The following is a 27,798-nucleotide window of genomic DNA, read 5'->3' as shown; positions in this document are numbered from 1 at the left end:
TATTGTACCCTCTGATATAATGTGCCTGAATATTCACATGGTAAAATCTTACTATTCTTTTCTTCTTTTTTTTTCCTTCTTTCTTTCTTTCTTCTTCTTCCTCCTCCTCCTCCTCTTCTTTTTTTGTACTGGAAATTGAACCCAGGAGTGCTTTCACACTGTGCTACATCTCTAGCCCTTATTATGTTTTCTTTTGAGTTAGGGTCTTGCTAATTTGCCCAGGCTGACCTTAAACTGAACATGCAATCCTCCTACTTCAACTTCCCAAGTGGCTGGGATTACAGGCATGCACCACCGCATCCATCTATTCCTTTACTTTTTATTTCTCTTCAAAAGTAGAGCCAGAGCATCGTTTTTATGTTTTTCAAATTATGTGAATGATTGAATTATATTATCTAAGATTTTCTTTTGGGATAGAAGATCAGTTACTGGGTCTGGTAAAGTTGGGATCCACTCTCCTGAGGTTTAGGATGAGGGAGAAAAAAATCACTTTCTATCAGGTTCCAAGTACTCATCCTCAGGATGTTTTTCCTCCTTCACTGTCTCTTTGGTTCCCTGCTAATCACAGAATAATGGGGAAGCCCATAGGTTTGGCCCTTAGGCCGGGGCCCGCTCCGCCCCCCGCCCCCCCCCCCCCCTCAGCTTTTACCCTTGCTCCAGCCCTTGCTCGTGAGATGTTTTTGAACCTGCAACATGCTTTGTGCCCACCCCTTTTAGCCTTCCTTCCACTCACTGGTGAGTAGTGAGTACCTGGTTCATGACCTGCCTGAATCCCAGCCTTCTCTGTGAGGTTGATAGTGACTCTCACAGTTGCCACCATACTCTCTCTATGATATGCCCTTCCCAACAGACATGCTTTTAAATTTTCCATCTGTTTTTTTTTCCTTTGTCATCATTGTGTGTGCTTTTGTTGAAGTACTTATTGGTATTTTTAATGGAAAAATACCCTCTCCTCTGTTTTGTTTTAAATAATAACAAACTTAGAGAAAAATTGTGAGTACAACACAAAGGACTTTTTTTTTTCCTACCCATTTGAGACATGTTGCTAAAATAATACCCAGTAAACCCAAACAGTATGTATTTTAAAAAAGAATATTCTTTCCTTTTTTTTCTTATGTGTAACTACATGATAATATTAAAAATCAGAAAAATGGTATTCATTTTGATACAGTACAATCATGTAATCCTTGAACCTCACTTGTTCAAGCTTTTAAAAAGATATTAAAGTTCCAATCAGTGTTGCATTTATTTGTCTTGTCTCCTTAGTGTCCTTCACTGGGGGCAGTTCCTTACTAGGTTTCCTAGACTTTTATGAACAGGACAGGCTGTTATTTTGTAGAAAGTCCCTTAGTTTGAGCTGATCTGACGTTCCCTCAGGACGAGGTTCTGATTCTTTGGCAGGAATGTGATAGCAGTGGTGCAGTGTTCTTCCATCCTGCTCTGTCCTGTGGCACATCATTTCTTTGTTCTGTTACTTGTTTAGGGTAGTGTTAGGCTTCCCCTTTCTTTGTTCCTTTTTAATAAATATATGGTGAAAAAGTAGTTTGAGTCTATATAAGGAACCCATCCCTCTCATACGGTTGATTCACTTATTTATATCAGTATTGACTCTTGGTTTCCTATTTTAGAATAATCTTTATTATTATTTATTTTAATGCTTAAATTGTCACAGATTTTGTCAGTGGGGACCCTTCCTCACTGGTGTTTGTGTCCTTTTGTTATGTCCTAATCATGTGTTAGCACTGCCTTTTTTCCTAGCATAAGGCATTTCCTACCTCTCACCTTGGAAGCCAGCTTTTCTTCAAGGAACTCTGGTTCCTTTTGGTGGAGAATGGTACTTAGAAACCAGAATCTGAGCACCAAGTGTGCTCATTATAATTGGAGTGTCTCTCCTTCTAGGATTTCTCAGTGGCTAGAAACCTAGAGAATATATATGTATATATAAACTATATGGACACATATGTATTTGTGTTTCTTTGGGTACCATCTATTTCTAGCTACCTATATGTTCACTGAACACCATAATTTCACACAGTTGCATCCAATTATGGTTTGACACACATGTTCATTTTTTTTTTCTTCTGGCCGTGTTTGTAACTCCTTCTGATATTAAGACACTTAGTTCCCATTATTTATTTACATGCTTGATCAGCCTTGATCTGTTCTCTTGTATATAAGCAATCTCCCTCTGCTGCAATCCATTTCCCACATAGTTGCCCTCCTTGCCCTATTTGGACTAACACTTTAGGCAGGGCTGCTGCCTCTCCCTCCTACCATGGACACCTTTCTTAACTCCTTGGCCACCCTTGGTGGATGCCATCCTCACATCAGGCTCTGCTATCACACACTGGTCTGCCTTCCAGATACTTTATTTGCTCTATCTTGGGTTCTAATATCATTGCTCATCAGTCCTCCACTGCACATATATGCTTTCTTTATCCTCTGCCCAAGACAAACACTGTCCTTGCTCCTCCTGAGTTCTGACACACTAATAAATTAGGCCACCCCATATGGATACCTTCTTTATCCTGCTTGGACTCTGACTTTCTTTTACCAAGAACCCCTCCTCACGCTGCTTGGGCTTCAAACCCACTATGCCAGACTGCCATGCCCCCCACCCTTATCCTGTGCCAGTTTGCCTTTGTGAGAGGTTAGCCTCCTCTCTGGCTTGAGCTCTGAGCTCCTACTGGAGATTACCATTCTCACAGTTGGCCTATTCCTCAACCTCACCAGCCTCTGCCAGTCTTCCTCCACACCCCCACCACATACCTCTATCTTGCTCAGGTTCATATAATGGCTTTAAACTGAACTGCCAGGAAGAGAAGTGGGAGACATTTTAAATTTTTGAGTGGATTTCTCTACTTCTGACAATGAAGTGGATCCTGCTTTATGTACACTTACACAAGCTCAGTCATCCATTTATACACCCCCAGTGGGAATGATTATCCTGAACAACATCTATCCTGGGGAGTGAGATTGAAAAAGAGTTGTCCTCAGTTGAAAGTTCAGCTCCCGAGTAGCTCATCAGGCTGACATAAATGAAGCATGGAGGATTTTTGTTCAGTCTATCCCCAAACCCAGGCCTGCTTTGAGTCTACACCAGCATGGCCACTATATTTCGAGGGGCCATTTAAAGGTGATTCTTACCATTAGTCATTGTTTCTGGAGTGCTGTCTCTAGAACCTGCTGCTGCATGACTGCTAAGGGTGTGCAATGCCTGTCAGAGGCCATGTGGGAAGAAGTCCTGGGGCACTATCTGAGCTCTTCTAAGTTTAGGGCTTTGTATGGCCTCATGCAGAACAAATCCTCTATTTGATTGTCAGGCCAGGGAGAGAGGACAGAGCCTGGGATAGTTAGTTACCTGAGCCTTGGTTGCGAGAGAAACTTGGATCTAGGCTGGTGCCTGAGAGGCGGCTGCTTCCCTGTGGGCTTTTGCTCTCTGTTGATAGGGTCATGATAGTGCTGCACTATAGTGTTCTGAGCATCCCAGAAGCCTTAACCAACAAAGTACTTGAGAAGGGCTCCCAGCTTCAAGCCACATTTACTTTCTCCTGTTCCCAAGGAGAACTGCAGCCTTCTTGAGTTCAGGGATGCCTTACTATTTGTCATGTTGGCCCTAGCCTTGAGTTGAGCCCCCCCTGCAATGGTCCACTGCAGTCAGGATTACAAAGTTTACATGAAGATAGCAAGTGCATTAGGACCAGAGAAGGGTGGGCCCTTTGGTGGCTAGGGAAGTGCAGGGTAATGGAGTGTTTGTTTCCTGCCTCTGGACCAGGAAGTATTGTTTACTCACTGATGACAGACACACACAGAATGGAGGGGGGTCTCCATGTCCTCACCTGCAACCTCCAGGCAGTGGGGGCTGGGGTGCCAGCGCTAATGAAGCAGGACCGGAAACCCACTGGACAAGGCTCAGCTGTGAACCCTGGCCTCCCAGCCGGGAACACGGGGCCCTTTGAAGAAGAAGACAGCTGGGTTTTGGTTTCAAACCTTAACACTGCCATCACTAGATACTCATCTGTCAGCGCACAGGGGACAACATGTGGGGAACAGTTGTGTCCAGTCAGGCCAAAGGGAGAAAGAAATGGCTGGTTTCCAGAATCACTACAAAACTGCCTGCGGCCAGTGGTTCTGCCTAGCATAGCCAAAAAGAATTGATTTGGTGACGTGGAGGCTGAGTGTGAGAGGCTGGACTGTCTGCATGGGCCTGACGGTCCTTGCCATGTTGCCTTTAGCTCACAGCAGGTAAGGGTGCTGAAGCTGGAGGTTCCATGCCCAAGCTATGCAGGTTGGTTGACCTTGCTCGTCCCCCACTACTTGAGTACACACTGTAGTCCTAAACTGGGCAAATCCAGCCTGCCCACTGTACTTCATCCAGCATTCCTGAAATGAGCTCAGCTTTGCTTTCATTTATGGGAGGCCAGTATTTCCTCTTCTTGCCCTTTTTCCTCTCTCCTGACTTCCAATTGCTGGATTTAACTGGTGGTATTTTTCTTTCAGGACAAAAAAATATTTGTAATCCTTGGTTGAATTTGTTTACTAAGAGTCCTCTAATCTGTGTCGTTTTCTTCTGAGGGGATTTCTTGTTCTACTCTAATGGCTTTTAACTCACAGAAGTTTATTTAACAGAGGAGGAAGGGAGCAAGTTATCTCCTGCTTAATCCCTCTTGAATGTTTACATTGCTCTGCCAGAGTCAGCACGGTGGAAAGTGGCAGCAGCCATTTGCTCTGTAATAGTCCATATGTGACTGCCAGAGCTGATGGAAACATATTAACATAAGTGATAATACTGTCATAGAAGTGAAAAGTTAAGTTGCTTATCAGTATATTTTGATAAGCTACTTAAATTTTACAGTAGCATGTGCTGGCTTCAGACAAACGTCACTGATAGGAAATTGTGCACTTTATCTGTCCTCTCTATTGCTTCTCACTTCATTTATTACCCTCAGCGGCCCAGCTGGTAATCTGTACGGGGTGCTGATCCCCTCTCCCAGGCAGGATGTCACATCTGTGCTGTGCCTCGGGTCCAACTCTATCAGTAATGGATGACCGTTAGCTCAACAGGCTGGACATGAGCAGGCTGCAAGCACTTGGAATGACACTTCTCACGTGCCTGTTTCATGTAGCTCTGGCAATGTTCCTTACCAAGGGCAGACCCCTTTAAAGCAGTGGGAGAACTTCTTGGGACTGGTGAAAATTTTCCATGGCACAAAGGGACTTTGCCCTTACTCTTCACATAGTTTTATTTGTATAGTAAATTCTGAGTGCCAACTATGCACTAAGCTCCATTCTTGGCACAGAAAGTGGAGAAACAGGTACTTCTTCCTCTGTGAGTGCACCCCAATCTGTTGAGAAGGCAGGTTCATCATTGAGTGCTACATCATGCGGGGTCCAGGACAGCACAGGAAAGAGGGAATTGGCATAAGATGCAGGCACTTGGTTTGAAGGTTTTTAGGAAGATGAGCAGAAATTAACCAGATTAAATCACATAGGTCAGAGGGAAAACAGGACTGAGGTGTGCTCATTCAGGTAGACCAGAGGCTACCTGGATATTCCTGGAGTGAAGCTGCACAGAGCCAAGTAGAGAGAAGACAGAGAGGCAGTTCAGGGAAGTCCTGATAAGGAAGAGCCTCCCCAGCCATCCTAAGAAGTTCCTGTAGATCTGTTAGATCCTATAGTAATGGGACATCATTGCAAGAATTGAATCAATGTGTGACCCAGATATGCATTTCTTTAAGGCTATTCTAAGAGCCAGAATGGGGTGTGAACTTGAAGGCCAGGTCATCTTGTGAGTTTAGGGAAGTGATGGTCAGGCCCTGGGGGAAGGTAGTGGCAATGGAGAATTAGACATCAAACCTATGGTCAATATAGAACAAATTCATTAGAAATTGGTCTAATGCACCAACACAAGTGGTTTTGGGCATGTAGGGTCTGTGGGACACCTTCAACCACCATCAGTGAGCATGGTATGTGTTTGTGTGTGTTCAGTCATAAGAAATTGCTTAGATCCTTTCCTGGAGACAGTGGGAGAGGACTGGGGGCTACACAGAGATGGTGCCTGATTGCAGAGTCTGCTTTGAATTTCTTCTCTGTGAACCTGGTCTAGCTCTGAGGCATGGGAATAATTCATAATGGACATTCAATACTCTGCCTCACACAGGGCAATTTTTAAAAATTCCAGAAATAATTAGCACTTCACTGCCTGTGCTTTCAGTACAGTCTATGACAGGAAGACTTTTGGGATGTAGAGAAAATCTGAAATGTGTCAGTGTCGAATTAGGTCCTGGTTCAAATTTTTGATATGCATACTAATATTTTGTGTGTTTCCTCTTTTTCTCCAGCTATCTACCCTGGTTCGAGGTATTTTATAAGCTACTTAACATCTTGGCAGATTACACAACAAAAAGACAGGTATTTGCCTTTTTAAAAATTCTTTTTTAACAAATAAACTTTAAATTTTATGATTATGAAAGTAATATTTTGTATTTCACCAAAACCTTTACTAAAAAATTAATGCATGCCCATTATAGAAAGTTGCGAAATTTAGAAAATGGTGGGAAGGAAAAGAAAATAACCTCTCATCTTCCCTTATTCTTTTTGCCAAAATAAATATTGCTAGCCTATTGAGTTGTGTCTTCCTTTTTTTTTTAAGTTAAAGAAATAATAAGTAGACCCTTAACATTCACAGTTAATATTCACAATGTCTAATATTCCTAAGCAGCCCCAAAAGTTCATGACATGTATTAAATTATAATTTTGCTGACGTGCAAATTTGAATTGTTCATGTCATGCTGCAAATCTGGGGTTTGCAGGTGATGCACTTAACTGGCAAGTGACCTACCCAGCTGCCCAAACTCCCATTTCGATAAAGCTTTGTGGTGTTTTTACGCTAATTTTTTAAAGGATCTGAAAACTACTTTAAAAGTTCAATTGTACCCAATTGTACTGTTGGAAGAAATGTTGTGCCAAGATATCTCCATGATGTCAAAGGTCAACTGGGTCTGTCTTGTAGCCCTTAGTTTCAGGTACCACTTCCCCTACGCTATTAAAAATACTGTAAATGTTTTCGGTGACTACAGGACATTGTATCATGTACCTTGATTACTGAAAGAGTTTCCTCTTATTGTAATTTCAGTTATTTGGAATTTTTCACTATTATAATAAGCATAGCCATTAGCATCTTTGAGCATAAAGCACTTTCTTCATTTTGGATTGTTTCCATAAGAGGAAAATCCCAGATACACATGCAAACTCAGTGGATATAGATATTTTAAAAAGAATTTGACAATTGCTTTCCCCAAGATTGTACTGTTTTCCTAAAATATACTTCACCAGCAGTGTCCAAGAGCCCAAGGTCATAGTGCTCTCATCAGTGTCATTTGATGATCTCATTTATTTGATAACTTAAAGTCTTACTGTTTAACGGCATTTCTTTGGTTGTTTGTGAGTTGAATATTTGTCCATATAACTAACCTTAACATTTTACATTTTTAGTTTCATTGGACTACATTTTTTAATTAATCAAAGTGATCCCTTACTATTAAAGAAAAATTATTTTTATCTTTCTATAGAATACTAGTTCTAAGAAATATTCCATAAAAAATAACTATAGTGCAGCATGATTGGGTTTAAGGGGAGTGAAAGCTTTGTTCCTCCTTAAGATTTATAGAATGCAGGCCCTGAGAAGTCCTGCAGTAGAGAAACATTTGTTAAACAGTGCTTCCCATCTTGTTTGGTCCCAGCCTCTTTTACTGTATGGCAAAAAGCATTCTGAGATCACTGGAACACACCTTGGGAAATGCTGTTTCCTTCAGGAAATGTGGAAACTGTGTGTGATGGATAAAAATTTTCTATGAGTTAGATTTATTCGCTAGCAAATGCATTCTAGAGGTCACAGAAAATGGGAGGAAAAACTAATGCAATGGTTTTCTCAATCTCTACATGTACACTGAAAGAAGCTTAGATGTCAGGGACTGTCATAAAGATGTGACTTACTCTTTGATGAAAATTGGGTGGTTGTGTTGAGTCTGGTCATCAATTTCAGATTCATAGTTGTCTTTAGTCAAACATTCAGGTTTTCACTCAAATTTGAAAGATGCCTAACAAAATTGTATAACTGACTCTTGACTCTTTGAAGCTTCTGAAATGCAGATTGACTCACATTTTTCCCTTCCGTATTCTTCAATATTTTAAAAAACAGCAATAGAACTTAGTACTCTTTTTAAAACATCTTGAGCAGGGCACGACAGTGCATACCTGTAATCCCAGCCACTTTGTAGGCTGAGGCAGGAGAATTGCAAGTTTGAGGTCAGCCTCTGTAATCTAATGAGACTCTATCTCCAAAAAAATTTAATTAAATTAAAAGGAATGGGGATGCAGCTCAGTGGTAGAGTACTCCTGGGTTCAATACCCAGTACTGAAAAGAAAAGAAAGAGCCCACATATCTTGTGATTCCAGAAAGGCTAGGTAGATAATAACTTAAGCGTAGGGGAGGCCAAATATCACCCTGTAAAACTGACGCATCTGTCCTCTGGGTCATTTCTCCAACAAGAACTCTACCTCTTGGAGTGTTGAAGGCTGAGATCATACAACAGTCTAGTTTGTAAGGTGTTGACCACTATAGGTAGGAATTTTTATTTTATTTAAGAAAAAAACAAAACAAAACAAAACGGAATACCTCTCCCCTCCTTAAAACAAAACAAAACCCTTCTTCTATTCAAAAGTCATTGGGAAGGCTGGGCAAGGTAGCTTCTATTTGGTGTGTGTGTGTGTGTGTGTGTGTGTGTGTGTGTGTGTGTGTATGTGTGTGTGTGAGAGAGAGAGAGAGAAAGAGAGAGAGAGAGATGAGATGAGACCATGACCCTCAGCTTGGGGTGTCAGAGCCTAAAGTGGGGGCAATCAGGATATTTGGTTCCTAGCCCCAGCATAGTTATCAGACCCTGAATGGAACACTGAGGGCTTCTATGTAGAAGGGAGGGATGGCAGGGCAAGGAGAGATCTGAACCAGGGGTCAGTGTGCTCAGTGTCGGACTAGGGAGATGAGGATGTGTATGTGGGAAAGTGGGGAGGGTGGCATATGGGGTGTTGGAACTTAGGAGAGATTGGAAAGGATCTATATGGAAAGGGAGGTGGCAGCAGTGGCCCAGTATTGGGGTGTCCAACAAGAAGTGAGGCTCCAACTTGTGTGAGGGATGAAGAGTAGAGTCTCAGGAAGTAGAGGTTCTGGAAGTCAGAGGGCAAGGTAGGCCTCTGGGTGGGGAAGGAGGCAGGGACAGCGATAGAAGTCTGGTTCCATTTGAGTAAGTAAGTATACTCAGAAGATAGAGACAAGATGTTTCACTTTTATGGAATGTAGTCACACATATGTAAAAAGAGGAAATTGGAGTGATTCCTTTGTTGGGCAGGAATTAGAGCCATTGGCTTTTGATATGTGAAGATAGGTACAGAAATAGAGATGTTTGAGACCTTTTGTGGGTTTGTGTGTATATTACGTTCCCCACCTCTATCCACTGAAAGGGCCTGGTGTCAGCAATCCCAAGCAGCAGTGAACATCCCTGGTGCTCAGATCCTGGTTCGTAAATACCATTCTCAACTAAAAAAGACAAAGACTCGTTGAAGAAATATCTGATTCCAGGTCTGGGGTAGGGAAAGTATAGGACAAGCCTAAAATATCTTTACTGCCACAAAGTAAGGAGGTGCTCAAAACATGATGGGGAAATGTCACAAAGTAATGACACAAAGTAAGCTTGAAGGGCCAACAGGTTTCCACTGGTGAGACCTGGGAGCATCAAAGCAAATACTGATGGCGAAGGATGGTAACTCACTGGACAAACTGGAAACCATGTGCCCAGGTAATATAAATAAGTAAATGAATAAATTGAAGGTTTGAGGAATGGGATCTTTACATAAAGCATCACTCCACAAAATACTTATTAAATACAAAAGGGAAAGTGTCACTTCACAGTAGAGACATCAGATTAATTCATCAAAGGATCAAAGCGAACATCACTGGTAAAGGGACAGATTGAAATTTTAATCATGTGAAAATATCAGGCAATTGAGAATCATTCTACAATGGGCAGACTCACTGCCAAGGTCACACAAATCTAGGAAGGACTGAGGAACTGCTCCAGACAAAACTAGAGCCTCATAACTAAAGGTATCAGGTGATTCTGCTCTGGATTTGTGGCTGTGAGGGTATTAGTGGCACCCTTGGCAAAACTTGGCAGGCTTTAAGAACTGGAGGGTCATGCTGCATAAAGGATAATTTTCTGATCATGATGATTAACTGTAGTTATTTGGGAGAAGGTTCTTGTCAGGATCTGTTGATGATGGGTCATGATGTCAGTAACTCATCCTCTTCAGGAAACGGGTTTTTAATACTCTTTCTACAACTGTTCTATAAGTTTGAGACTGTTTTAGAGAAAAACTGAAAAATGTGCACACATGAATTCATGTCTGTCCTCTGTGAGAAACTTGTTTGGTTATCAGAGTTCAGGTTAAAACGAGCTTATTAGTCTGGACCCACACTCTTTTTCCTCAGGTTCAGTGCCAAAGGCAGAGAGGGCTCTGGGCACAAACACACCAAATCTGTGATTTGTTGCCAACTATGCAACTTACTAACTGATTTGAAACAAATCACCTTTAAAACCTCAGTCTTCACATCTGTAAAGTGGGGTGGTTGGGCAGATCAAGTACATAACAAATGGATACCAATGTAAACTTCCTACTGTTATGTTAGCACAAATAATTCCATGGGTTGAGAGGAAAAATGGCTTTTGGATCATTCTGTGAGCAGTGTTCTTTTGAGCATTTTAAAGGCAAATCTGTTTTAAATTGAATAATTTGTACTGCTTTGTATGTCATTCTGTTGCTCAGTTTCACTAATTAAAATGCACAGCCACCATTCTCTATTGCCTGCTGGGGTACTTAGTTCATTTCTAACTTTCCATAATCAGAGGCTGCCATGTGTACCCAGTGAACACTCAATAAAATTAATTGAGGGTAATGATGAAGACAGGATCCACAGTGTCATCGTTATTTCTCCCAGCCACCCCCGCCATGGAAGCTTGGATTGTTTGCATTTAAAAATTGTTGCTATGGAGTTGAGGGGAAAGATTTGCTGAGAGCTTATGGTATATGATCCATAAAAGGCGGTCATGGTAGGTGTCTCACTGAGTAGAAAATGTCAAACTCAATGTAGGAGGATCTATTTGGCTCTTATGTTTGAGCCATACGCAGTGTCTTTGGCCCAATCCTGCTTGAATATCAAACCTATTCCTGTTCTGGGGCCAGCATCTCCCCCTCAGCCATGAAGGCCCAGCTCATGTGTGCCCAGATATCCTGTAGGTGTCTTACTAAGGACTCAGCTTTGCTTTTGTTAACTTGGCCTTTTATTTCTCCCAGGAAAGTCAGTGGAATGAACTTCTTGAAACTCTGCACAGACTTCCCATCCCTGACCCAGGAGTGTCTGTTCATCTCAGTGTGGTAAGTGGGGCAGGATAGTAGGCGTTCCTGAGAAGGCATTTCATTATGAACAGTCAGAGGGTCTTGGCCCAAGAAGATCATCTTTTCTCATCTGCACCTCCCCCACTCCTACTCTGAGAGTACTCAGAAACCTCAAGGCTCAAGGCAAACCAGGAGATGGAATTTCTTCTAGATTTCACAAGGCATGGAGGGTCCCAGTGTCCCAGGGCTATTCTCTGAATGTCACCCCTTCACCAGCATTTTCTTGATTGCAGATGCTGTACTGAGTAGAATGACAGGCCCCTGACTGTGCCTTTATCCCCTGACCTGGGCTCCCTTTGTCCCCCATGCTGCTGCACATGTCCTCTTGTTGAAACCCACCCTATACTCTCAGCCTTCAACAACCTCTCCCCCATTTGCCTGGTAGACCACACACATCCTTCAGAATCAATTCTGATCTTATTTCCAGAGAAATCCTTCCTTGACTTTGCAGGCTAAGGCCAAGGGTTTCTCCATTGACCCAAGCATCTGGCACATTTTGCAGTGCATACCTCCACTGTATTTGAATGATCTGTTTTCCTCTCTCTCTCCGCACTGAACTGAGCATCCCTTGAGGACAGAGGCAGAGTTCCTGACCTACAGTGGTAATCATTTCTTTAAATGATTTTTCCTCCTTAGCTACCAGGGATTGAATCCATACTGGGCAAGTTCTCTACCACTAAGTGCTAATTTTGAGACTAGGTCTTGCTAAATTACTTGGACTGACCTCAAACATGAAATTCTCCTGCCTCAGCCTCCTAAGTAGAAGGAATAACAAGCATGTACCACCTCTGAACAACCTGCTAGAAGACTTCAATCCTTGTTAACTATTTTTCTAGTGATCTAGTGACATAATCAATACCTTTAACTTTGTGGGCCTCAGTTTCCTCATCTGTCAGATAAGGCATCTTAAGAGGTGTAAAGGATCTTTTTCATATTCCATTACTGGAATCCTCTGTTGCCCTTGGTCAAGCCCTTGTCCCTAACTTCATTGAAAGTTTCCTTTGTCAGGTATTGATTATTATCCAGAAGCTATTTCCCCTGTGTCATAGTACCTGAAAACTCAGGAAGTTTCCACTTTCCTACTTCATTAGAACCAGGTACAGTGTTGGTATTCAGTAGTTAGGAAAGTGTCTGTCCCTCCTAAGGGAAGTTAATATTTCCTATAGTTTTTTTCAGAATGATGATAAAACTGAAAGCCATATTAATACCAATAACTAAGATTTATTATTTTGTTAAGTTCCTAATTTATACTAAATGTATATCTGTAACATGCAAAACACTTCCACAAAATAGATACTAACATTTTCATTTCATAGATGAAAGCTTTAGAGAGGAAGAGTTACATCCAAAGTCATGTGGCTGAGAAATGATAAGATTTGAGTTTTTCAACCCAGGGCTAAACTGAAAGCCAGTGCCCTTTCCACTATGCCATGTGTGTTTAAAGAGAGGGAGGAGGGAGGCACGAAGCAATTTATAAAGGTTTTTACTCATTTTATTAGAGCATAGAAAGATACCTTAGTACAAAAATTCTTGTAGCTGAGAGGGAACTGCCTAGAAAAAATGAACAAATGGTCTTTAGACCTGCCCAAATCATTGCTAAAGCTAAGCAGCCCTGCCTTTGTCTCTGTCCTTTTTCCTGAGCAGCTTGATCTCACTGCTTCAGTCTGTAATGACATCCGACAGGTAGCTGTGGAGTAGCCTGGCTGGGTCACCAGCTGCTGGGGAGGAAGGGCCACTTCTTTCCCCCAAATGGCTGCACAAGCGGCGTGCTGCCAGGCCTCAAGAACAAGCCATCACAGGGGCAGGAGGAACTGTTGGGGTGTGCATCTGTTTCATGTGAGTGGATTCTAGGAATGTTTCTGACCTCTCTTGGTCCCCAGCATTTCATGGGCAATGGAGCAAGACAGAATCTCAAAGGACAGCCCGGCACTACTTGGTTTTGGAATTGTATCCGCTCACTATTTACAATTCATTGCATTTACGTAGTCAGGTTTTTCTTTTTTCCTTTCACTAGGAATTCCTCTTTCCAAATTGCATTTCTGATTTCGAAGGACTATTCTCATTTAGGTTATAAATCTCAAATGTTAATAAAATGTCAGTCCTGGACTTTTGATTTTAGTTGCTCTCTACAAACAAATATTTCCATGTGTCTTACATAGGTTCCTGAGAAAAACAGAAATATCAGTTGAGAGCAATTATCATTTTATGTTGAAATACCATTTATTGAGTGCTAGGCACTTCATATATACAATGTTTGTTCTTCACAACTATGTCAAAGTAGACATAGTGATTCCTATTTATAGATTGTAAAATTGAGATTCTCTGCTATTAAGTGAAGTTGCCTGAGCTCACATACCTACTAAGTGGACAAGAGTTTTCTCTCTCACGGTGCCAAGCCATTAATTGGTGACTCCATCACTGTGTGTACATCTGGTGCTGCACAGTTCCTGAAGCTTCCTTGTAGCCATTTGGTATAGAAGTTGGTATTTCATGGAGTCAAATTTGAGCCTTGTATTTTATTTTTCCCATTTTAATCCTTGTGTTAAGTTGAATTAATGGTTGACTAGTTTCCATGCTGCACCATCTATTGTGAAACGTCATAGGTAACATTTTGGCAAAGACACAGATTTTGGAATAATGCATTGCAGAATGTTTTTTTTTAAAATGTCTTTGTAATACTTTCTTTTTACTTTGTTAATTTAATTCAAGTTCCATTAGGCATAATTTTCACATAAAAGCACAGGTATAACAGTTTGTTACAGTAGAAGGGGCATAACTTTAGTTATATAGACCTGGTTTCAGTCCCAGTTCTGCCACGTATTAACCATGAGACCTTAGATAAACTACTGTACCTCTTTGAACATAAATTTATCCACTTGTAGTATGGAGATAATATATACTTAAAATTTATTATGGAGATTAGAAATAATATTAGATATATAGTACCTGACATAAAGTCTTCCATACAGTATGTGTTCAATAAATTTCTGCTAAATGTTGGATAAATAGCTCATGCTGTTATTGTTGTCATTGTCATTGTTACAATTGTCCCCAGGGCCTTTCATTTCAGAAAATACAAATCATTCTTCTAGAGACTCACTTATTTTGCAATTACCCAGGAAAAAAGGGTTTGGGGAGGACTTCCTGAAATGTCACTTGGGGGTCCAGGTTTGAACTTAGACCACGGTTAAGCTGACCCTCTCTGCATGTGACCTTTTCTAGCCTTTCACAGTCCCATCTTTAATTGGCCAGCACCAGGCTCTTTCCATTCCTGCTTGCCATTGTCCTCTGAGTCTTTAAGAGCAGCAGAGGCAGTGTCATCAGTTCAGCCTGTTGTCATTTCACTTGGAGACACATGTTTGTTACATACACGGAGATGTCTCATTCAGAGTCTTTGAAGAGGTCAGTTTTTCAACTCTGCTGACTCTCCAGCTCCTTCACTGGCAATCCCATTGAAAGGCAGGAGGTTCCTTCATGGAGTGTGCTTAGTAGACAATTTCTCCACTGTCGACCATCTGCAGTGGTCTCAGCACAGTGGCCCTTCAGCTGGAGTTGTCCTTAATGTCACCTGGGTCTTCAGTGCAGATTTTGGCACAGTTTGTAGATAGATATAATCTCAGATATTGAAATGAAATAGCAGGTTTGTTTGGTAAAGACCAAGCCTGATGAATCTAATGTTATTTGGCCCCTAGAGTCCTCTTATTTCCTTGAGCAATAAATTATGAAACCTGTAACTTTCATGTGTTTAGAAACCTATAAATATTACAAGGGAATTTAGCCTTTAACCTTTTCATTTCTATCCCACAAAGAAATTCATCTCTCCTAGAAAAGAACTCCTTCTACCAAACTCATGATTTAATGTGTCTGCTTTAATGCAACATTTTTCTAAAAAAAAAAAAAAAAAAAATCATAGATATTCCCTATGAGTCAAACTCTGTCTCCTTATATGAGTAAGGAAGTATCTTTCAATCATATACCTTAATTCTGAGCAATGTGCTTGTTATACAGTTATACGTTCTTGCAGAATACATAGCTTAATGCTTTTCTTTTCCAGCATTCTTACTTTACTGTGCCTGATACCAGAGAACTTCCCAGCATACCTGAAAATGTGAGTACTTGCAAAGAAAATGTTAAATTTATATTATTTTCTGCTGAGTTTTTAAAATTGAAGGATGTATTTTAGAATGTAATTGTGAGATTGTCATTTTTATAATTTATTTTTAAACAAATGCATTATAGCTGGGCAGGGTGGTATAACCTGTAACCCCAGTGGCTTCAGAGACTGAGGCAGGAGGATCACAAGTTTAAAACCAGCCTCAGCAACTTAGTGAAACCCTAAGTAACTTAGTAAGACCCTGTCTCAAAAGGGTTGGGAGCTGGGGATGTGGCTTAGTGGTTAAGTGCCCCTAGGTTCAATCCCTGCTCAAGGAAAAAAAAAAAAAAAAAACACATTGTAAAAACAATATGGTGCTGGGGCTGTAGCTCAATGGCAGAGCACTTGCCTAGCATGTGTGAGGCACTGGGTTTGATCTTCAGCACCACATAAAAATAAATAAAATAAAGATATTGTGTCCATCTACCAAAAAATAAGAAGAAGAAAAATGTATTATAAAAGCAAAAGTATAAATGTTGAAAATATAGAAAGTAAAAAGACAAGGAGAAATGTTACTCATGTCTCAAAGGTAATCACCTATTAATGTGTCAATGACTCATTTTAGTCTTTATATTTTTACTTAGTTAGAATAACCTATTACATGAGCATCTTTTTCATTTTTGTTCCTAAGAATCATTTTTGTTCACTACCTAATATTCCATTTGCTATGTAGTTTACTTATCATTCATCACTGTTACGCATTTACATTCTCGTTTCTATCTTGAGTGAACTGTTTCCATATAAAGAAAATTCCATATAAAGGTTTCTTTATTTTAAAGGGTAGATTTCTTTTAACAGAATTGTACTTCTACTTCTTATCCTTGTGTAATTCACTTTTCAGAGAATAAAAGTATAGTGGGTAAAGTATGAGGGCAAAACCTTTTCATAGCAAACAAGAGTGTGAAGAGAGAGCCTACGGAATAGAAGAAAATCTTGCCACCTGCATGCAGATAGGGTGTTAGTTTCCAGGCTGTAAAGAACTCAAAAAACTTAAAACTAAAACAACAAATAACCCAATCAATGAATGGGCAAAGGAACTAAACAGACACTTTTCTAAAGGAGAAATATGAACAGTCAACAAATATATGAAAAAATATTCATCTCTAGCAAATAGAGAAATGCAAATTAAAACTACACTGAGATTTTACTTCACTCCAACCAGAATGGCAATTATCAAAAATACAGGTAATGATAAATGTTTGCGAGGATGTGGGGAAAAGGGTACACTCATACATTGTTGTTGGGACTGCAAACTGGTGCAACCATTCTGGAAAGCAGTTTGCAGAGTCCTCAAAAAACTAGGAAGGAAACCGCCATTTGACCCAGTTATCCCACTCCTCAGTAAGGGAGTTAAAATTGGCATTCTATAGTGACAAAGCAATATCAATGTTTATAGCAACATAATTTACAATAGCTAGGTTATGGAACCAACCTAGGTACCCATCAACAGATGAACGAATAAAGAAAATGTGGCACATATATACAATGGAATATCACTCAGCCATAAAGAATGTCTTTATGACATTTACCGGTAAATGGATGGATCTGAAGACTATCATGCTAAGTGAAATAAGCCAATCCCAGAAAACCAAAGGTTGAATGTTTTCTCTGATAATTGGATGCCAACCCACAATGGCAGGGCAGTGGAGGGGCGGAGAGACAGAAGTTCAGTGGATTAGATAAAGGGGAATGAAGGGAGGGGAAGGGGGATAGAGTGGTAGTAATAGGAAGGACAGTGGAATGAATCTGACATATATGAATCTCACCTTCAAGTTGTGCTACCTTGACCCTCAGGATACTTCAGGATACCTCAAAGGCCTTGCATGCTGGTCAAGTGCTCTAGCACTGAAATATACCTCCAGCTGACTAGAGTACTGGTCCCTGCTTTTATTTTATTTAGAGCAGGTTAATATCCACTGTTTAAATTGGGGATTGGGTAATATTTCATTTGAAACAAAAGGGCTCTATTTGTTTAAAAAAAAATTTAGAAACTACATTATTAAAAACACAATGGGGCTCATAACAAGTGTTACTTTATAGCTATTTTTCCTATAACAATATATTATAAACATTTACTTGTATCATTAAAAATTTTTACAAAAACCTTTGTTGTGAAAGATTAATATAGAAGTATATATATATATATATATATATTTTTTTTTTTTTTTTCCCGGTATCGGGGATCAAACCCAGGGCCTTGTGCTTGCAAGGCAAGCACTCTACCAACTGAGCTATCTCCCCAGCCCAGAAGTATATATTTAAAAAGTGGAAGGCCCTCATTAATACCACTCCTCCATCCTAATCCCATTTTCCCTCCAGAGTATGATAAGTGGCCTTCAAGTCTTTTCTCTAAGAATTTACAGTGTTATATGTATGTGTTATTGTAGACAACTTTTTAAACAAAAATGTGATACTATTCATGTTACTTAGCATTCCTCTTTTTGGTTTTGGTTTAATGTATTCTAAAAATTATTCCTATCTATTTATTTCATTTTTTTTTCTTGTCCTGGGGTTTGAACCCAGGAGTACTCTACCACTGAGCTGCATTCCAACCCCTTTTATTTCATATTTTGAGACAGGGTCTCCACTGAGTTGCTGAGAGTGGCCTCAAACTTAAGACCCTCCTGCCTCGGCCTCCAGAGTTGCTGGACTTAGAGGCTTGTGCTACTGCACCCATCTCTCTATTTCATCCTTTTTAATGATTTATTTTTTGTGGATGCTGGAACCTTTCATATGCTAAGCAAGCGTTCTACCACTGAGCTACACCCACAACCCTAGTAGTATTTTTGTTTAATGGTATATGAAAGTAATGTATATTAATAGCTCAAAAATCATATAGTGCCACATAGTAGTTGATGGAAAACAGCAATTTCCAAGTTCTTCATATTTCACATATCACAAAGGCAGTTACCTGCAAGTTTTTAACAATTGTAGTTTTTGCCTTCATATTTTTAGCATGTTCTTAGTGTTACATCATATTTTTTCCTGTTTCTTGTATCATTTACTGATTTTCTTATGGAAGATGAAAGTTTTAGATCTTTTACTACCTCTGATCCCCCTCCCCAGAAACATACACACAAAATAATTTCTTTTACCTATTTCTCCTCTCCCATTTTCCCTCTATATATTTAGAAGAAATTACCATTAAATCAGTAGTGTTTACATTTTTGTGAATGCATTGAAGAAGGTAGTAGATTGTTTAAATTTCCTTTCTTGTACACATTTTTGTCATGTAAAAGTTGTTGGATTTCACGTTTTCCTCTTTCTTGATTTTATTCCTTCATTTTCTGTGAAACTTCCCCAATAGTTTCCTAAGTAAGTATTGTTTTAGTGGCAATGTGTTTAGAAGTTGCTTGACTGGAAATAATTCACTCTACTACTGATAATTCAGCTGGGTATAGAATTCTAAGTTGGAAAGCTCTCAGAATTGCAAAAAAGTTGCTGATTTCTAGCTTTCCTGTTGCAACTTACAAGTCTTAGCCATTCTGATTCCTGTTATTAATTTTTTATGACCTGTTTCTCTTCTGACATGCTGAAATTGCATATTGACATGCCTTAATTTATCAATTTTCATCCATTGTGCTGGGCACTTGGACATCCCATTCAATCTGGAAACTCTCTCCCTTCAGAGGTTTGAAATTTTCTCACATTATTTCTTTTAATAAAAGTTTTTTAATTCTCTCTCTCTCTCTTCTTTTTCTTCTGCTCTACCACAGAATTATGACCTATTGATTTTCTATGCTACCTACAGAAGATTTAAATCTTCTGTATTGATCCTATAACTTTTGGGGGGTTTTATTGATTTTCAGTGTCACTCTTTTAGTCTTTGTTTTCTTCACCTAATTGTCCTATCCTTTTGAATTTCTTATTTCGGCCATCATATTCTTAATATTTTTCCTCATCTGTGAGACTATTACTAGATTTTTAAAAAAATTTTCTCCCTGCATTGTTTCTTCTTCTGTTGAGATTGGGGTCTCATTGGGTTGCCCAGTCTGGTCTTGAACCCATGGGCCCAATGATCCCCCACCTCAGCCTCAGAGTGCTAGGACTGCCAGCATGCACCATAGCACTTGGCCTTTGCATTACTTTCTTGCTCCCCCTCCAAGCTTCTGTTTAACTGTCTTCTATGTCTCTTACCGTAGAGGCTGTCTTTGAATAGCAGCTCAGTCACACCTCAGAGTGAGGCACTGAACAGCTGACCAGCAGCTCTGGGCTTGGGAGTGGAGCTTGGTACCTGGTAATCCCCATGTTGCTTTATTCCCCAGGCCTTTTTGGTTCAGTTCCTCCAGAGTAAACACTTCCTGCCCCAGAAGAGTGCAGGAGGCCAGATGACTAGCTGAGAGGAAGCTGTTGGGAATGGATTGCTCCTATTTTCATTTGCACACTTTCCCTAGCCCTTTTGCCCTTTTGAGTGTCTCCACTTCCTGAACCTTTTGGAAGTTCCATGATGTGAGTGGGCTTGATCCTTTTTGCCCTGTGCCCCCACCTCAGCTTTATTTTCCAGCCTTTCTTTTCAGCCTCAGCCAGCACTGTTGTCAGCATGGCTCAGGTAACCCTTTCTTGTGTATCACTGTTGTTACAGTTTAAATATGCAGTGTTCATGAAAAGCTTGTGTGAGACAATGCAAGAAAGCTTAGAGGTGAAATGATTGGGTTATGAGTTCTAACCTAATCAGTGCATTACTCCTCTGATAGAGATTAACTGGGTAGTAACTATAGGCAGGTAGGGTGTGGCTAGAGGAGGTGAATCACTGGGGACAAACCTTTAAAATAGAGCTTAGTCTTCCTCTGCTTCCTCATTGGCATGTCCTGAGCTGCTTTCCTCTGTCACACCCTTCTTCCCTGATGTTCTGCCTCATATTGGGCACAGAGCAATGAAGTTGGCCATCTGTAGACTGAGACCTCTGGAACAAGGTGCACCAAATAACCTCTTCTCCCTCTACATTGTTCTTATTTGTTTTTGTTTTTTTTTTTTTTTTTTTTTTTTTTTTTTTAGTGGGGAGGGAGGTACTGGGAATTGTACTCCGGGGTACTTGACCACTGAGCCAAATCTCCATCCCTATCTTGTGTTTTACTTAGAAACAGGATCTCAATGAGTTGCTTAGTACCTCCCTTTTGCTGAGGCTGGCTTTGAACTCAAGATACTCCTGCCTCATCCTCCCGAGCTGCTGGGATTATAGGTGTGCACCACTGACCCTGGCGTATGTTGGTATTATTTGGTCTTTTGATCATAGTGGCAAAAAAAAAAAAAAAAAAAAGCTGACTAAAACAGATGTTGTATATATTGTAGGGTGTCCAGCAGCTTCCCTAGACTCCACTAACTATATGATGCTAACACACCTTTCTCCAACTGTGACAACCAGAAATGTCTCTAGGCATTGCCAAATGTCCCATGGGGGAAAAGTGGCCCCAGGTCAAGAAATACTTCTTTAGTAACATCTGCTATTTGACTTCTAAAAACTTGACATCTCTGTTCCATTATTGTCTCCTTTCTTATTTTTTGGAATTCATGCCTTTTAAAATTCTTTTCCAGTGACTTTTTCTGGGAGGATCATATCAGGAGAGAGAAAAGAAAAATGTGTGTTCAGTTCACCATACTTTACTGTTTTAACTATGCTTTCTGTACTAATAGACATTTAGATTGTTCCTAATGTTTTGCTGTGATAAATAATGTTATGATAAAAATTATTACCTAAGTTGTATTCATCATTTATTTTAAAGAACTTAAAAAGAGCTTTAAACTTCCTTAAGAACTTGATTTTCAGGTACCTGAAAGTTCTGATAATTTCTTAATCTACAAAACCATAATTATTGAAGTCAGAAAAAAATTTTTGAATCGTTTTCTCCATAGCCCCACCTCCAGTTCCTGTTTGCACTATATGCCACTTCCCTTGCTCCCCTTTTAAAATTTATATCCCCTCTGCTGGTTTTGCCACTAATGAACCAATTCCCTGTGTATGACCCATTGTCCCCTAAATCCTCCTTTGCAAACCAGTAAAAGGCTGGCCTTGTTTGTTTCTAAGTGGAATAGTAATACCAATCTGCCAGACTCCTAACATACACCATTCCCTTTTAATCCCTACAGCTACTCTGTGAGCAGTAGATGTGCGCCCCATTTTACACATACAGGACCTGGAGCTCACAGACCTTAGGTTGCCAGCCCAAGGTCTGCTTGTCAGTGGGGTGTAGTGACCCAGGATTGGAAGATTTTGTTTCCATCATGCCTTACTCCTCACCTAGAGTAGACTTGTGATATTCATAAGGAGCAAAGAAAATGGAATTTTTTTTTAATATCTAAAATACAAAAATGAGGCAGGAAAGCTTTTCCTCTAAGGAGGCTCTTAACTTTCCTTAGACCAATTTGTGTGATTTTTGACACAGAATCACTAGTGAGCTCTAACCATTGTTGAAATTTGCATTTTAATCTCTTGGTGATTTTTTCAGGGATTAATTTAAAATGACTAAATTGCTGTATTGCAAATTGAAACAAGCAAGCTGTTAATACTATATAGCCTGCTGTCGTGGAAAGAACATGAGTTTTGGAGACAGTCAGACCCAGGACTTTGCCAGTCTGGGATCTTGGACACCTACTTATTCTACTGGAACCCCAGTGTCTTTATCTAATGAAGGAGAATACAAGGAGCAAATGAAGTATTAAACATAAAGTTTCAAGAACAACTCTTGGTGCCACAGAGATGCTCCTTCTCTTTCCCCCCTTTCCTCAGATCTTCAGATTTTTTTTTTTTTTTTTTTTTTTTTTTGGTGCTGGGGATTGAACCCAGGACCTTGTGCATGCAAGGCAAACACTCTACCAACTAAGCTATATTCCCAACCCCTTTCCTCAGTTTTCTGAGAATTCTAGTTCTGACCACTCTTGAGGTCTGACAGTGGCTAAGGACTAGGCAGCATTACTCCTTGGGGCTTTGTCTTTTCCAGAATTTTCTGACATGCTTGGTTGCACAGATACATACTTCTCTTTTGTGAAGTTTCAAGGCTCTTAGTACCTTCTCTTGAAAACAGGATTTCTGAAGCCTGGGGACTTTTGTGGCAAATGGAGTCCACAATGCCTTTAAAATAGGAGGCGTTCTATAAACATTTAATAATTGTCTCCTCTAAGGGACTCACTGAACTTAAGAGAATAATCAATAAAAAGGAAACATGGACTTTGGAACATGGAACTTAAAGATATTCTGTCTCCAGATAATCATAGTCTTCTGGACAGTGTCAGAGAAGGGTTAATCTAAGAAAGGGAGCTAATATCTATGGAACAACCACTGTGGATCAGGTCAGGTGCTATGTGTTATGTCATGAAGTCTTTACAAAAGCCTTATGGAATGGTTCTGAAGAGGAAGTGAAGTTCAGAGACATTAAGTAACTTGCCCAATCAGTAAATGCTAAAACAAGATTCACACCTGGGTCAGTCTGATCCAAGGATGGAGATGCTTGTGGGTCTAATGCCTTTGACTCAGTGGTGCCCTGGGCCCACCTAAGAAATCATTCCTAAGTAAAGTTACATAATTAATTGTGTGGATATTTGGTTAGTGTCATCTCTCCTTCCTTAAGAACCGGGATCAACTTTTTTTCACCACTGCATCATAGAACATTGTAGTTGCTCAATATATAACTATATGTAATTAATGACTGATTGAATGAATAAATGAATGAACGAACAATTCAGCCATCCTTAGAAAGGGAAAAAGAACAGTTCCTTATAGTTGGCTTTTGGACCACTTTGTCTACAAGACATTAATGAAAAGCAAACATGGAAAATTAATTCTTTTCACTCTCAGATCCCTGTTGAAGTTAATTCTCATTATTTCTACAATTTCTTTGTAAAAATATTTTCTTCCTTTTTGCTGAAAAACTATCACTGTGTAATTGCTCATCAGGGTTTTCTCTGTCTATCAGGATAACACATGTAGGAGTGAATTTTATGCAGTCAATAATTAAATGAGCATAAATCTTTATAAATTTTAAACAGTTGACCTGCATTAAAAAGAGTCACCGATCATGAACAAATATGTAGTAATAATTACATTGTAAACTGACTCTATAAGGGATTATTTTTAGCTGCCAGATTTTGAAGTTTACTTTTTGATTAATGGATAATTATATAGGCCTTCATTTGGAATATTAAACAAACCCATCTTAATTATCTGGTCAATGTCATACTAAGTGGTTAATGATTCGAGGTAAGCATTTAGAGTGGACAGTTACATATGACATTGCCCAGACTCCACTTTGTCAAAAGATGAACCATGATATAGAAAAGATTTATGAAGTCATCATGACTTTAAAAAATAAACAGAGTTGAAAATGGTGGTAGAAGACCTGTTATCAAGTATGAGATTATAGAGGAGTCCATTGTTGCTCTTAAGAGTTGTCAGGTAATTGTTTATTCTGATGGTTTTTTCATTCACACAGAAGGATAAAAGCTGACCTCCTGGTAACTCTGCTTTCTTTGCTCTAATAAACTTCTTGGATTTTGTTGCCCTTGTGAGCTTGTGAGATTCTTTCTCAGGAAGATTATTTTGGAACCCAAATTTATAATTCTCTTTCAAAAATCCCACACCACTAAGGTAACGTAAATTCTTTTTTAAAAAATCAGTTGAGGGTTTAAAAACTTTTATATTATGAAAACTGGGAGCAGTGGCATGTGCCTGTAGTCCAGCTCCTCAGGAATCTGAGGCAAGAGGATCATTTGAGCTACAAGTGTGGATTCAGCCAGAGCAACATATCAAGACCTTATCTCTTTAAAAAAAAAAAAAAAATACATTATGGTAAAATAATGTGAATAGGAGTTATTTCAGAATCTTCCAAGCCTCTGGCCTGGGAAGCTTCCTCCAGCCCCAGTGCAATAAATCTTTATCCTCTGTACCATGGAAGAAGTAGAGAGTCACAAAGACTAATAAAATGACAGACAGTGGGGCGGACTAGCATCTGCTTCGAAGACTCCAAGGAGTACCCAGCTTAGAGTCGGTTCTTTGGTTTGAGGATTATCTCATTTCCCTAAGGTATTGAACCTAAGACGCTTTCTCTCTAAGCCGCACTGTATCCCCTCCCGTCCCAACCCGTTCCAACCCCTATCACCCCCTCCCCCACCTGCTTCATAACCTCAGGCGTGGATCACAGTGAGCCTGGAGTCCCCAGCCACCTGGATTGGCACAGGAGCCAGCAGGAGCAGCTAGAAGAGAGCAGCCATTATGAGACCTCTCCTGGGGGGACTGGGGTTTTGCCAGGTGCCGGTTCCCTCCTCTTTGTCTGGATTGAGAGCCACAGAGTTAGCCCCTGGAAGAGACTTTCATCAACATTTCTTTGTAGAGAAGAGAAACAGAAGCTGAGAGTCCAAGGAGCTTGTGTAGCATGTGCCTCTCTAAAAGCCACCTTTTAGGAGATTCTGTCCAGCTCTTTGGACTTGATTCAAGTAGTGGTCAGCCTTACGTGCCAACTGACCAGCCTTCTGGGGGGCACGGTGGGCGTAATAAATGTCAGGTAGATAAACAAATGCTGTACACATAACTGGGAAACAATGTTTAAACTCCATGAGTGGAAAGGGAATGATGTTCTTAAGCCTAGAGGCACACTGGCATTTAGGAAACCAAGACCATCTGAGCACAGAAACTGGAAAACAGCCCTCCACGCAAGGGTTTCCTTTCCTAGCAGGTGAATTACACAGAGAAGTGATTGGCAGGGAGTGAATGGGGTAGTTACTTAGCTTACCTACAATGGTACTGTGGCCTGGGACACTAGATGGAGAAGTAGGGGCCAGCGACACTATGTTTGACAGGAATGGTGGTTATTCAGGGTGACCCCTCCTTTACCCTAAGTGGACAAGTGTGATGCACAGGAGCTTGAAAGAGTGGTGCTCATTGAGAGTTTTCTTCCTCCCCTCCCCAGGTTGAATTCATTGTTGAGTTCTGTGATTCCAGCTCATAGGTTATCTGGTGTGTGTGAGTCTGAATTGTTTGTTTCTATATTTTAATCTGTTCTTTCATAGAATATGGCTGGAGCCAGTTAATGGACTGCCCTGCCTCCTGTTTGCCTGCTCCTGTCCATCCTCCACAGGGCCTCAGGAAGATCTTTACAAAACACAGATATGAACATGTCATGGTCCTTCAGCAGCTTCATGTTACCCATGGGGTAAAGCCTAGGCTTCTACAGGTTTAGAACCTACTTTCCTGCCCTTGTGCCCTGCTCTCCACCCTTTCTTTTACTCACCTGCCTGTAGCTCCTGTCACCTCTCTGCCTCTCCCCTGCTCATTGAATAAACCCTTGCTGGGAGACTCAGACCAAATATCTTCTCCTCAGCCCAATATCTTCATCCCAATCTATGCAGCATAATGAACCTTCTCTTCTCAGCCCTCCCTGGAGTCTGGCTTTGACCACAGTGGTTAGCATACTGGGGTTCTTGGGTACTCTTCCCATTCCATGACTAAGCTCCTGGAAAATGAAGCTAATGTTGAGTTTATCTCTGATAGCTCAGCTCCCAGGATGGCACTAGGCACATAGGAGGAGTTGAATAAGTGTGTATTGATTACCTGATTATGGGACATCAGGGACTTAGTCCACTGAAGGAAAATACTGGTAGAGTAGGGCATACTTTGTATCTTTTATAAATAAAAGTTCACAGTATGTTGTGACCACGGGTTTTTTTTTTTTGTTTTGTTTTGTTTTAATACTAGGGATTGAACCCAGGGACACTCAACCACATCCCCCAGCCCTTTTTTATTTTTTATTTTGAGACAGGGTCTTGCTAAGTTGCTTAGGGCTTCACTAAGTTGCTGAGGCTACCTTTGAACTTGCAATCCTCCTACCTAAGCCCCCAGAGTTGCTGGAGTTACAGTCATGCACCCTGCACCTGGCCTGGCTGCAGTCTAATGGAGTACAGCAGACCATGGACATCTTCTCCCCAGAGATACTTCTTTTCCTGTGGTTCCTTCACCAGTGCTAAGTATTTGAGACCTCACCCTACTGGGAGCCTGGTTTTCTGAAGGCAAGAGGCATGTTCTTCCTGATGCATCACACCCAGTCTAGCAGGAAAACATACTTAAAACCAAGTTATTATAAGATAGGGACAAAATGTCATGGAAACATAAAGCATGCTTGGCAAATAAGGAGTCCAGGAGGCCTTGCAGGAGGAGGTGATGCTGGAATTGGGTCAAGTAAATTGACATCCTCAAGGTAGAGAGTAGCATTCTAGGAAGAAAGAAACAACAGAAGTAAAGACCTGGGAATGGGAGAAGGCAGGGCAGGTCTGAGAAGCTGAGGTTTGCCCCAAGCTACTGGATGCTTCAGGGCAGTGGGAGGGAGATCCTTGTCTCCAAGGGGTTTGCTCCAGAGCCTAGGCTTGGTGGGAACTGCAAGTGTTCCAGGCCCCCTGTGCCCCACAGGTCCTTCCCTGGCCAAGTGAGGTTCCTGGAGCTGGGGCCGTTGGCAGTCCCACCTGCTCCAGCGGGTGGCATCCCAGAAGGAAAGAGGCAGGGGAGGAAGCAGATAAGAAAGACAGCTTCTGTTTAGACACAAATATCTTGGTAATCAGCACAGATGGAATGAGAAATACCAAAAAAAGTACATGACAGTTTAGAGAGAATTTGGCTAAATGTTACATATTTTTACATACCTGTGCAGAGTTTTTGGAATAAGCACCTGAGCCCTCAGATCCTGACTGGGGATGGGGGACCTGCCTCAGTCAAGTGGTGTTTTTATTTCAGAAACATCCCCTTCCCCATCTGCAAAAGTATCCTTGTGCCCCCTCCCCTTCTCCCACCAAAATAAGGCGCAGGATTTGTCTCTGACGCTGTGTCTCCCTATTTGGACGGCAAGCTGTGTAACATATTTCTACCCAGCGTGAAGCTTCTTGGCAGACTCTTGAGGCCACGTTTTGGTGGCTTCAGAGTTATCTTTGGATCTGTCAAAAGTGCTAATGGGCTTTCTGGCCTTCTTTAAGCTCCTCACTTCTATTTTCTTTTTACTTCCATCCTCTACTAAAAGAAAAATTCTTGTAATTCATCAGCAGTTAAGCCTTTACTGAAATGCTCAGCTGAGGGCCTCATATTTTTGTTTGCAAGAAGAGCTCTGCCATGTCACAGTCTTCCAAACAGACCCCTCCCTGACATCATTAGCTCAGTGTTCCTCAGC

The 27,798-nt window shown here is 40.7% G+C and overlaps 1 protein-coding gene and 1 long non-coding RNA gene across 19 annotated transcripts in view; one reads left to right on the top strand and one right to left on the bottom strand.

Annotated features, from left to right (window-relative positions):
* The window catches only part of LOC306645778, a 548,414-nt gene that overhangs the window by 187,773 nt on the left and 332,843 nt on the right, over positions 1-27,798 (bottom strand). The window lies entirely within an intron of this gene.
* DENND1A (DENN domain containing 1A) overlaps positions 1-27,798 on the top strand; it is a 512,257-nt gene that overhangs the window by 245,092 nt on the left and 239,367 nt on the right. For all 18 annotated transcript variants that reach the window (XM_079113744.1, XM_079113747.1, XM_079113755.1 and 15 more), the window contains 3 exons: positions 6,342-6,411; positions 11,407-11,487; positions 15,563-15,616. In XM_079113744.1, the coding sequence (XP_078969870.1) occupies positions 6,342-6,411; positions 11,407-11,487; positions 15,563-15,616 (205 nt within the window). The remainder of the gene's footprint in view (positions 1-6,341; positions 6,412-11,406; positions 11,488-15,562; positions 15,617-27,798) is intronic.

The sequence above is a fragment of the Sciurus vulgaris genome, assembly GCF_902686455.1.
Source record: "Sciurus vulgaris genome assembly, chromosome: 15".
Lineage (NCBI taxonomy): Eukaryota > Metazoa > Chordata > Mammalia > Rodentia > Sciuridae > Sciurus > Sciurus vulgaris.
This window is presented reverse-complemented; position numbering and strand designations above follow the sequence as displayed.